General features: G+C 37.0%; 1 protein-coding gene across 2 annotated transcripts; it reads left to right on the forward strand.

Annotated features, from left to right (window-relative positions):
- Nucleotides 1–354: 354 nt before the first annotated feature.
- Nucleotides 355–12218, forward strand: zgc:153615 (uncharacterized protein LOC777747 homolog). Of its 2 annotated transcripts, XM_042497976.1 has the most exons (8): nucleotides 355–476; nucleotides 3569–3679; nucleotides 7806–7813; nucleotides 8655–8772; nucleotides 8928–9134; nucleotides 9565–9688; nucleotides 10695–10788; nucleotides 10945–12218. In XM_042497976.1, the coding sequence occupies exons 1-8, from the start codon at nucleotides 447–449 to the stop codon at nucleotides 10994–10996; spliced, it is 744 nt and encodes a 247-aa protein (XP_042353910.1). In that variant the 5' UTR covers nucleotides 355–446; the 3' UTR covers nucleotides 10997–12218. The 2 variants fall into 2 exon arrangements, with proteins under 2 accessions (XP_042353910.1, XP_042353909.1); XM_042497975.1 differs by lacking the exon at nucleotides 7806–7813.
- Nucleotides 12219–13249: the final 1031 nt, after the last annotated feature.

Here is a 13249-nt window from a genome sequence, read left to right on the forward strand (position 1 = left end):
CTATATTTAGCTTGGCCTTTTAGCCCAACACATTGCTCACTTTGCTTTGCAACCAATCATAGATCATTATTTCTGTAAATCTATAAGGTCTGCTCACTCTTATCAGCAGCTGTTATTTGTGCCTTTTCTTTCGATTAAAAGAAAGATGACGAAGAGAGGGGCGGAAGATGGAGGAGCAGATAACAGATCAGGAGAGCAATGGCAGCACTGAGCAGCTCTCTCTCTCTCCTCCTCTGCTTCCGTCTCTTCCCACTCTTTCCTCTTCCTCTCCCACATTCCCTCCTCCCTCCGCTCTCTGCTCCATCCCTCCCTCCCCTCACTGCTCCCTCCTCCCTCCCTTGCTCTCCTGCACGGAGCCGCAGTATATGAGAGGGTCTCCTGGGTCTAGCTTCACTGCAGTGTAGAGAAGAGGCAGGGCGGCTGTTTTAGTACGATGCGCTGAGAGGATGGTGCACCAGGAGAAACGCGTTTACCAGGTGTGTGGATCTGTGTTTGTGATTCTAAAGGGTGTAGAGTATTTAGTGTAATATTTACAGGTATACGTGATAGGTAGCCATCATGGGCGAGCTGCTGGAGATGAATCAGCCATAATGGATGCGTGGCTGTGTGATTGTGAGGTGGTGTGGGTGTGTTCATATGTGATCTTTACCTGTGTGTCTATGTGTTTACATCTCAGTAAAATCTGAAATAATTTAATTTTATTTGTGTGTAATCTACTTACAGGTTTTGTTCCATTACATACATTAAAAACAGAGACCATAAGGTGATTTTTCTATATCACATACTTTCTGGGATCTCTATCTCTATTCTGGGAGGGTAAAATAGGTTGCATGTGTGTGTAGACATACTGCCGGTAAGGGGGGCATCTGAAACGGCTGTCTGAAGTGGATGAGCAGGAGACAGAGTGTCGGTTGGGAGAGTGAAGGCGACTAACTGTGATTTATGCTCTTACATCACAGCCTCATCTAATGATGCGTCACAAAAAAGAGAGAGAGAGAGAGGGTGTTTGTGTTGGGTGGGTTTTGATGTTATTTAGAGAGTAACATCCCTAATTTTAGAGGCGTTATTCAATGGTGGTGTGTCACAGGCGCACACACACACACACTCACGTAGGCAGCTGTAGGACATGTGGGAACAATCCTATAATATGAAAAATACTTTTCCTGTGGTGCCAGAATAGGAAATAATGTCATGCTGAAACATTTTGTTCAGTATTTTAAGGCAATGTAAGACTTACACATTTTGGATTTGTGTACCGGTAACTGACACAGTTTAAATGACCTAAATAATTTTGCAGTTGGTAAAGAGAAATTTAGATCTAAAGGCAGCTACACAGTGGAAGCTGAGATAAAGTGAAAATGATAAATGATTCAGGGTAGGAAATAAACCAAAGATGAAGAAAATGAGGAAAAGTGGACAAAATGAAATGAGGACAGTGAAACTCATAGATGCTGGGAAACTAAAAAATTTACATTTTTACTGTACAAGAAACAAGTAAGAGGAGAGGAGAGAAATGTCTGTCATGTGAGATTAAATACACGATAGCAAACAAGCAGCAGAATGACATATTTTGAACCATCAACTGAAGGTGGATTACGCAGCATTTTCAGTTGTTAGTTGTAGTTATTTTACTGTGGATATTGGCTGCTGTCTTGATGATGATGGACAACTGAGAAAATGAAGACCATTATCGATGCTTTACATCAATTATAGTCCTGTGGTTACAAGTGATTACCAAAGGCCGTAAAGCTAGTTGGGGCTGATGACTATGGTGGCTGACGCAAAAATGTGTATGGTCCTGTCTAGAGCCACTGTATGGTTTGTCCATTCTGGGCTACTGTAGAAACATGGCAGTGTAACATGGCAATCTTGAGGACAAGATAAAGGTAGATGCGGACCTGCTGCTTATGTACATATAAACAACTCATTCTAAGATAATGAAAATACAACAATGCTTATTTTTGGTTGCTAATACACTGGACACTGGACAAATACTGAAAAGCTCTATGGATTTTTGTTTTCCTTTTAGGTATAAATATGTATATATATATATATATATATATATATATATATATATCCCTTCAGGTTAAAACAGGATGTTATTGGGGCACTGTTAATTAGGGTAGCTGCCTGATTAATTCGTTTTTTTTAAATTACTATTAGGACCATCGTCTGTCCAAGGCGGGACATATTGTCAGTCTATTTCAGGACTAGACAAATGCATCAATAAAAGAGCTGCAATAATTAATCAATTACTTGAATAGTTGTCAAATATTAAATAAATTACTAACTAATCTGATAATTGATTGATAGGTTTAAGTAATTTTAAAAAAGAAAAAGTCAAAATTCATTGATTCCAGCTCCTCAATCCCCTCAGTGTGAATATTTTGTGATTCCTTTACTCCTCTTTGACAGTAAACTGAATATCGTTGGGTTATGGACATACAAGACATTTGAGGACATTTTCCTCGGCTTAAGGAAACACTGATCAGTAATTCTCAGAATTTCTTACATTTTGTAGACCAAACAACTCATCAATTAATTGAAAAAATAATCAAAAGGATAATCAGCAATGAAAATAATTGTTAGCTGGAGACCTCATACCTGTAACTGTACCTGCATCATCTGCTATCTGGATTTTATTTACTCATGTTGTTTAACCACATTATATATTATTAACTTGTACATGCTTAACTGTATTTTATGTGTTTTTATCTCAGCGTTGTATGCTTTTAACTATCATACATTATATTCTCCATTCTTGTTATTATTCTAGGATGTCTAATAACAGGCAAAAGGACTACTGATGAAAAACTAGAAACTAGAAACTAAACTAGATCGAGTGCATTTACATTTGTTTTAATGTGGATATATTGTCCATTCTCAAATAAAACATACTACAAATTATAACACATTCAAAGCTAGGAGCATATATTTCCATTTTACCTGATCTGCATGTCTTTGAACTGTGGGAGAAAATCAGACCACCTGGACCTGCCAGACATGCATTTTAATCAGGTTGCAAATGCAGTCCAGTATTTATTGTTGTCCCTGTTTTAACAGGAGTAACAGGATATTCTCTTTTTGGATGGTGGGCTGTAAAAAATTTGGGCTGACAATTTGAACCTGATATTTTTGGGTTAACTGATTATTAAGAGATAGAGTGTTATGTAGGGGTCGATGTCTAGCTGTTATCTAAGCCTATGGTGGTGTAGAAGGCCAAAGAACTGATTTTTAGAAATTTGTTAGCTAAGCTTTAACAGTGCATTTAACAAATCTATACAGTCATAATGTGAGCTCACAGCTGGATAATCCTAATGTGTGAAAGACAGGAAATTGGATTGACTTTGCTACATTCTTTCCATCTACCTACATAATCCATGTGTGTCCCTCCTCCTTAGCCTCTCTTTATTTTTAGCTTTAATTTGAATAGCAAACTACACTCTCAGTTTAATATTTTTTCTCTCAAGTAAGTCCCACTTGGTCAATCAAGCAGAGATGAAACAGCAGCAGCGCTATTATTAATATTCTCTTTATATTCATGTATTTCTCTTTTTTTCACCATCAGGCCCAGAGGAATGAGAGAGAGTCCATCAGGCAGAAACTTGCCCTTGGCAGTTTCTATGACGACGAGCCAGTCATCTACACCAGCTGCAGCAAAAACGGCCCGTCCTCACCGGTGGGTTTGGATAGAGTGTGTCTATATGTGTGTGTGTGTGTGTGTGTGTGTGTGTCTGTGTTTGTGCACTAGTACGGTTTGATCAATGAAGCCTTTTGAAGGCCAGTACCGATGTTTTTGTTTTTTTAGCTTTTGACAGCTGACAGGTCTTTAGATGTTCCTCCGGACTTTATTATTAGATGGATGGCAGGGAAACAGTGGGATACGCCCTGGATTAAATAAATGACTGATTTACATTGTTAATCTGTTTTTAAATGTTCAGTGTGTAGGGTTTAGGGGCATATATTGGCAGAAATGGAAAATGATATAATAAGTGAGTTTTCTTTTCAGCATATAATCAGCAGAAAAATAAGAACTGTTGTGTTCTTGTTACTTTAGAGTGAGCCATTTATATCCTTTAAGGAGCGGCTTCTTTTTTTTTTTCCCATATAAGGATCCCACTAATGTAGACCACATGACTGTCCAATGAATAACATGGACCTCCAACATTGGTGATTTTGAATTTTTTTGATTGAAGTGAATGTTTTTTTGTTCCTTAAAGGGTTCTTAAACAAACAAACAAAAAATATATATAAATTTAAACACATTGCATTTTCAAAATCACAAATACTTTCATTGGCCAAGTGTGTGTACACATACAAGGAATTTGTTTCTAGGTTTATTATTATTATTATTATTATTATTATTATTATTATTATTATTTGCATGTCTCTCAATGTAGGACAACATAGCTACACAATTAAAGGCCAAAAACAAGACTATTATGTAAACAAGTATGTGAAACATAAGGTGTTAATATAAACATCATTTAAGTTATTTTTATTATTAATATTATTATTATCATTATTATGAAAGTACCAATAACCTACAATAGAAATAAAACATACAGCCACTCTGTGCAATTTAAGTGTTCTGTGAGTTGTAGCATTAGGAAATAAAATACTAAATGGACATGCATGGATGGGATGATTATATACAATATGTGCATGTACTTTATGTACAGTGTGTAGAATAAATACTGACAGTGACAAATAATATGCACATATTAAAATATTGGTGCATTAAAAAGTGTAAAATGATCCCCAATGATAGGAGCGGTGGATGTTTTAGTGTGACAGAGTTCTTGTCAAACTGATTTAATGAATGTATCTAAAGGATCAGAGCATTTTTTTCAGCTGTCATTTCGGAAATTAAGGATTTTCAGCTTTATAATGTCTCCCATTTAACTAAGTGGTCTGTTTTCTGGCATCTTTAACATCTTAAGTCATCTATGGCAAATATGAGCAGGTATTTAACAGCCAGGAGAGGGAGCTTTTCAGCAGCTCACTTTTATCTATCAACTCACCACTATCAGCCAAAAAAAAAACAAAAATCAGAAAGATAAAACTGATTTGATTGACTTCTAGGTGTCATGTGCAAATGACAGTAAAAGACAACGAGTCCTTACACAGTGAGTCGTGTAAGCGACAGTGCATCATTGTGCAATAATAGGGAGCTGAATAAATAAGTTGATTAATCCCATGTGTTTATGTGTTTATGTGAGACTGAGCAACAAACAGAGTAACAGAGGAAGTGATTCATGCCACAGATAAGAAAATGAAAGGTTTCCCTGAAAGTGCTGTTTACAAGCAGTCCAAGGGAACTCACTGGACTGAACAATTTTACAGCCGCAGAACAAAGAAACACAAATATGGAAGGGGAGGTGGCAAAGTGGTTAACCTCTGATGCGTGATAAGTTGCCGAGATAGAAACTTAGCGATGTCCCAGCTTCATGAGTCACACAGAATTAAACAAATTCTCACGGTGGGACACTGAAGAGGAAGTTTTCATTATTGGAATTCATACATGTTTTCCTATGAGTCCTAACAGTCCAAATAGAAGTAAACATGATCAACTCTCCAAAATGAAAAACTAGATTACTAAAACTCAAATTCATTTTGTCCTAGGGCAGGGGTCAGCAACCTTTACAGTCAAAAGAGCCATTTTTGACCAAAAAGAATTTTAAAAACCTGTCTGGGACCGCAAAACATATTTAAGCCTTATAGTTATTGTCTAAATAAGTAAGTACCGTTATTGAGGTTCAGCAAAATTTTGAAAAAGGTGCCAGGCCATAGATGGATGACACAAAATTTAGTTCAGTTTAATTTAATTATTCAGTAGGTTTTCCAAAAGTGGATAATGTAAGCATTTATTTACACCTAGAACAGAAAATACATAAACAAATGTGAAAAAAAATTAAATTCATTTTTCTTTCTTTCTTTTTTCTTTTTTTTGTGTCAAAGCCATTGGGGGACCAAATAGAGAGGGGCTAAAAAAGCCGCATGTGACTCCAATGTTCTGAGTATGTGGCTACATTTCCTGTTTATTGAAAAAAAAAACCATTTTGTGGGTCCACACAATCAGGTTCCCGTCTGTGGAGCAACTTTAGACTTTATACTTGATAACATGTTAAGTTTGAGACTTATGGCTCTGGTTTCTGGATTTGAGAGCGCGTAGCTTATAATGATTCTGATATCTACAGCACTTGACAACTCCCACCAAAACAATCTGGATTGATAAATAGCACTACAGGTGAGAGGAGGAAAAAAAACCATTTTTGATTTGGGGGCGAACTATTCCTTTAACTATCTGTCTAATGCCAAAATTAGACAGATCTCCCATTGAAAACTGTGCCAGCAACTGCCACAAAAAGCAATGAATGTCATTAACTGTTTTCATATTAAATAAAATTATTAACTAAAATTATTTTCATATATCAGAGATTATTGATTTTTTTTATTTACTCAGATATTTTATCATTTTTTGTTTTGTTTTACATGATAATTCTGCACAGTTTGTGTTTATAGTCTTTTCTATTTTCCCCACTGTTAATAGTTTTACTGCCCTTCATTTTGTGTCCTTTAGTCTCTGCGCTCATTACTAATTGCAAAATGATTCCAAATATGGATTGGATTTGATGTACATAAGGGATATGACAAATCAAATCAAAATATAGGAAACTATTGCCCACAATGTTGATATTTCACATTTGATTTCGAGGTTTGCACACACACGCAGTGGAAGGAGTTGCATTACATCAAACACAAGCTGGTTAACCACAGCCACTACACCTACAACAAGACTCTGTTTTATTTCCATGACAGCTTTGACCTCTGGTGACTCTGTGGCACCTTGACTTTTAGAGGGGGCGTTTATTATATTCATCAATGGGGCCACCCCACATATGCTCCTGGCTACTGTTTGAGGAACTTCAGAGCTGCCTGCGGCTCAATTGCTGCTGAAAGAAGAAGTGGTGCCTGATATAACTCCGCAGCTCTGATTGGTGGAACTGGAGTCATGTGACTAGCCGAGGTGAAAGTGAACCCTCTTGAGTTTAGTTTGGGGTGGAAATTCCAACGACACCCTGTCCAGTTTGTGCTGTTGTATAAGTTATTGTTCTCATCCCAAAGGTTAGTTTGGGTTGTTAGGTTCTTTCAGTCAGAGTCATCGTGATCTGGAACTGGGTGAATGGTGTTTTGAGCTCCTGGAAAGGCTGAGGTTGAGATGCAACTGCCTGATGAGATGTTTGTGGTTTCAGTCATTTCATTAAAGCTCTTGTTTCAGATGGATTATGTCATAGACTGTGACATCACTGACATGAATGCACCATAAATTATATAGTGTGTAACATTCCTGTGCAGTTTCCCACTATGCAATATTTAATGTGCAATAACATTTCTATATTTTAAAGTAAAAATACTACACGCAATGTGTGTATTACTTTCATCCTGTGTAACTGTCAGTCATGGACATACAGTATCTTTATGAGTAAAAGGTGTGTAAAGATTTTATTTTCACACTTTTCCACTTTCTTCTGAACCTTAAGCTTAAGCATGTACATTTGTGTGGGATTAATACAACTTTTTATCATATCTTAATGGCCAAAAGTATGTGGACCCCCAAAATAACCGATATGTAACTGTCGGAGGTCCAGTGTGTAGGATTTAGGGAGATATCTTGGCAGAAATGGAACACAATAAGTACGTTTTTTTGTGTATATTCATCTGAAAAAAAGGAATCGTGTTTTTAACATAATCAACACTGTGGTGTCACAGTGAAGTTGACCTTTGACCTTTTAGATAAAAAGTCTCATCGGTTTCTCATCACAGTTTTGAAATGTTGTCAGAATTAGCATATGAATTGTTGAGTTAAGGTCAAAAACATGTTTTGTGAGGTCACAGTGATCTTTGACCACCAAAATCTAAATAGTTTGTTTATAGATGATTGTGCCAAATTTGAAGAAATTCCTTCTTGAGATATTATTACTGAACAGCAATAATATTGCTGACATTATTCCTCATAAACATATCATTATTGCTGATGCTTCATGACTTGTTTTGTTTTTTATCACCCATCCCTTTCATTATGACATGAGTAATTGTTGACAATCTGAAAAAAAGGTCCTCTTTAAAAAATATTTCTTGTGTAACAGTGTCTGTCAATATTTTGATTAAGAAAAGCAAAAAACACAGCAGGGCTTTTCCTGTCTTGTGCTGTACCAAAAAAAATTCCTGTGGCCCCCTGGTGCATGATGCACAGCGCACTATAGAAGCCTGCCAAAGGATTTGATTATAGTTTCACCTTTTTTTGTGGAAATTATGGTGATCACCTAAAATGTTTGTTGTTATCTATTTTTTTTTAATTCTGTGCTTGAAACTTTTGCCAAAATATTTCATGGCATTTTCACTTTCCACTCATATCTTCAGGCTCAATTCTGTAAATTATCTTTTAGGATCATCTTGTTAAGGATTAATATACATACCTAAATTCCAACAAAGTCCTATGTTGTGACTCTTTCATTAAAATTGTGTTTTTTTGTTTTTTTTTTGTGCGTGAAATCAAAACAATCATCAGTTATTTCCTTTACCATACAGGTTTCATTTTGTCTGTAAGATCAACATTTCCTCTCATTTTCTTCATTCTTTGTGTTTTTCAGACTGCAGAGTGGAGTGAACCTGCAGGTATGTTTTGTCAACGACAGCAGCAGTGACAAAGACAGCGATGCTGAGGACAGCAGGACAGAGACCAGTCTGGACACACCGCTGTCCCCTGTGGTATGCACAGCTCAGATAGTCTCTGTGTGTTTGTGTACGTGTTGCATGTATGTTCCTGTCTCGTTTCACTACTCTTATTACTCTTTGGAATAACCATGTGTGTGTGAACAATTGGCCATTACATCATGACATCACTTACACGACTTCCTCTCCAGAGCAAGCAGAGCTCATCGTTATCGGACCGGGACACGGCGGAGGAGGACTCGGACCCGTTAGATGACTGCGGAGGGTTCTGGCGGGTGCAGCGGAGGCTGCAGGAAGAGGCCCGGGTGGCGCTAGCTCTGGCTCGACCCATGGCCCGTATGCAGGTGGAGGTGGAGAGGCAAATCCAGCTGCACAGACGCTCACCTGTGGCTGACTTGGTTAGTCAGTCAGAGAAAGAGAAATACATATCAGGGGATTTGTGTGTGTGTTTCGAGCTCTTTGCTACTTCTTCTTCTGTGAGAATTGCTTTTTGGGAGATGATCAGGACAATGAAATATCCCTACCACATGTGAGGGGGAAAATAGTAAAAATAGAGTTACTAACTACAACTTGCTGTTACAATGAGCAATAAAAATGACAAAGGTGACTTGCATTGCCTGAAGAGAAGGTCAGTCAGGGTTTATTATGTGCGTGTGACCAAGAGAAAACCCCTGATACTACAGAACAAGAGGGCAGCAATTCTGACACATGCTAACCCATATATTTTTATATTCAATAATAATGTTTTTGTATTAGTTCACATTCTGAACTGTTTTACACAGTTTGGCACCCAGTAATTTCCTGTATGTGTGTTTACATTGCACGCAGCTTCCCCATCTGCCCCACATCAGCGAGGGCTTGATGAAGAGGAATCTGAGGCGAGGAGACATGAGGGACATGAGTCTAGGACAGCTGCAAGTCATCACAAATGACTTACACTCACAGATTCAGAGTGAGTCGATTAACCTACACACACACACACACACACACACACACACACACACACACACGAGCTTGCACATGGGCGGATTATGAAACAATAGGCCCCTGGGCACAGATGTGCAAAAGGCCCCACTATCTCTCCTTACACAGGAGCAAGACATGCAGACATTGTGGTCGTTTTGCTTCTCCATATGTTACTTTTATGTCTCCTTGTGGTTGTTTTGTGTCTCTTTTAATTAATTTGGTGTCACACTGAAGTCATTTTGTATCATTTCTTGGTTGTTTTATGTCTCTTTGTGGTCACTTTGAGGCTGTTTATCCTGTTTTTGTAGTCATTTTATGTCTCCTTACAGTTCCTTTGCATCTCTTTGTCGTCTCTTGTGTGTCTTTGTAGTCATTTTGTGTCTCCCTGTGGTTGTTTTGTGGCTCTTTTTGGTTGTTTGGGTCTCTTTGAGGTTATTTTGTGCCTTTTTTTTTTATAGTTTCATGCCTTTTTGTCATCATTTTGTGCCTCTCTGTTTCCCCCCTTTGTAGTTTATTTGCCCCCCTTTCTGGCCATGTTCAATTCATTTCACTTTTACTGTCATATTACTATAAATGTACATGCAGACTTTCTCAGAGATCTCAGGTGCAAATGTAAAAATAAATGACATTTAACACCAAAAAAATCCTCACTATCAACAAAACAATCCTAAAAACAAACACAGTCCCTGAAAATGTTAAAGAATATAGTTTAAAGTGCCCAGTAAAGGTATAAAGATAAAAAGTGCCAAGTGTTGTGTGCACAGTACAGTCAAAGTGGTTTAATTGCAGATAAAGTTTTGTGACTCTGTAGTCATTTTATGTTTCCTTTTTGTTGTTTCAAAGTTATTTCAAGTATTTTTTCCCTTAACGTTTCTGTCGACTTGTGTTCATTCTTTCTTACAAGAACATTACTGATCAAATCCAGTGAAATGATCACCTTCAATAATGCGTTAGACTTTATTAGAGTTAATGACATGTATGATCTGGCGCAGGTCTCAATGAGGAGCTGGTGCAGTTGCTGCTGATGAGGGACGAGCTACATGTGGAGCAGGACGCCATGCTGGTGGACATAGAGGACCTCACCAGGTGAGTCCTTTTTTTATCCTCCCACTCTGCTCTTTGTCTTTCTATCTGCGGTGTCTACAAATGTTGTGTGAGATGAGTGGAATATATGAGCTGTATTTGCGGGTTTAATGAGTGTCTGTGCTCACTCTAACGTACTTCCTGTCTTTGTTGTGACAGGCACGCTCACAGCCATCAAAGGCACCAAGCAGAGAAAGCAATCTCTAAATAAACACCTCGTCTACACGTGTGTCCATCTGCACGCCATCTTACCTCCCGCTCCATGGACTGTCACTAGTGTTACTAATGAAACTCCATCTGTGCTGACTGTTTCTGGAGAAATTAATACACCATAATATAAACACACACAGATACGCCACATAATGTAGGCTATTGCACCACAGGATGTTGTCGAAGGACAGGGGACATCTGAGAGAAGCTGAGTGATCGCTGATTTCAGTATGGACACAGTTGAGTTTGTGCAGGCTTTTCACTTCCACTCAGCACGATTACTCATGCCATCTTTTATAGAATTAAGGGAATCCTCTCAATGTAATTGCATCCCCTAACCCTGATTTACCTCTTCATGATTTTGCACGGTACACTCATGTATTTTAATGCTGGGTTGGAGAGAGCGCCTGCACACCTTGTTTCTCCCTTGTCTTCAAAAAGGAGGATACTTTATCAGAAGTTTGTCTCTATAATAATCAAGGGGACTGATCAGTTGATCTGTCGACATAGCCTGTTCACCTGTTTATCATTACTTTCACTATGAGCACTGTGTCATCGCTGTTCAACACCGGAATTCACTATTAAATGTCTACTGTCCGAGCTGTTGCAATAGAAAACAATGAAAATATTCTGCGCTGAATTGCAGATTAGCTTCTCAGTGGTGTTTAAATGCTGCTGCAGCTTCACAGACGTCTTGTAATTCAATAGCTGCTACAGTTTCCACCTGCTTCAAAGATGCATTTAGAGCTGTACTCGACAACATTTTGAAATATATCTGAAAAATTTGAATTTGACAAAATGCTTTTATCTCTTAAATAGGCAAAATGAGGGGACAAAAATTGTTGGTTAATACATAAGGATAAAAAAAATGCAAAAGTGGAGGCATGATAGCCCCTGAATACAAATATGCAGTCACGTGAAATTTACTGATGATAAAAAAACATATAAAACAAATATATGACTAAAATTAACACTTAAACATATTTATTTTATCTGCTCAGAGGGTTTATGGACATACTGTATGTAATGTTAAAAGATACTTTATTAAAAGGATGAAGAACATGCCTTGTTGTCTGGCTGTGTTTAAATGTTTTCACTCTCAGCTTTTTAAGAATGTTAATTAACACAAAGTCGAACTTTCCTTTTGTATTGTATGCTTCACTGATAATTGTACTGTATGATGATTGTAAGAGAAGATTCCAGTAATAAATGTTTCAAGTGTGTGATCTTTGTTCATATTTGACTGGTTTTCAGGAGAGTTCATTTGCATTTTGAGCTCTGGCTAAATGGGTTGATGTCATTCACTGTAAATCTAAATGATTAAAAATAAAGATAGAAATACTTTTGAGTTCAGCTAGGGAAATTGAGCTTGCTCTCATTCACATATTCAGCCTTTGCTCATTTGCACATTCACACTTGTGGTGACACTTACGCAACTGAGTTTTGTGGAGGATTACCAAGAGCAAAAGGGGAACAAGTCTGACTGTGGCCACAAAAATAAAAATTACTTATACTCATCATTTGATCTACATGATTATTATTCACCTATTCTTGAGAAATAGGACAAATCATATCCCACCCAAAAAAAAAGCCTCATGACTGTAACTTATGAGCAGAAGACGTATTACATTTTTAAAGGATATATATACACATATATACAGGTACCTTAAATAAAATAATTTAAAACTGTTTGATTAGACAAGTTCTTCAATAATCTTGTATTCAGTACAACAAGACTTTTTGTGTGCCTGACAGTTAACAAAATTCAAGTCTTCAGCTGCAAAATATGCTATGTAAGGAAAAATTAATTTGGCGGGAGATTGTCCCATAACAAGATTTCAGACTTAAGACTTTTTTTTATTCTTGAACAGTGGGACAAAACCTTTTCTTTTTTTCTTTTTTTTCTTTTTCTTTTTTAAAAATCTACTCTCCAATTATGTTGGGAAAACATGAGTGGATTATTAAAGGGTAAGCAAAGAAAAGAAAAGAAAATTTAATAATTCCAATAATATGTATATTTTACAAATACTTCAAAACATTTGAACTACAGGAATTCATTAATAATTTCCATGTCAGATAGCTGCTCAGAATTTTTGATTATTTATAAAATTGTGATTTACGTAAAGAATCTTTACGTATATTTTTATACTTGAAGCTAAATTACAATATGACATTTTGGTTTGAGTTATTGAAAAAAATTCACTATTTTAATTATTTTTTCTAAATACATAATGACTTTATAGTAAGGAAATCA

Source organism: Plectropomus leopardus, chromosome 12 (genome assembly GCF_008729295.1).
Source record: "Plectropomus leopardus isolate mb chromosome 12, YSFRI_Pleo_2.0, whole genome shotgun sequence".
Lineage (NCBI taxonomy): Eukaryota > Metazoa > Chordata > Actinopteri > Perciformes > Serranidae > Plectropomus > Plectropomus leopardus.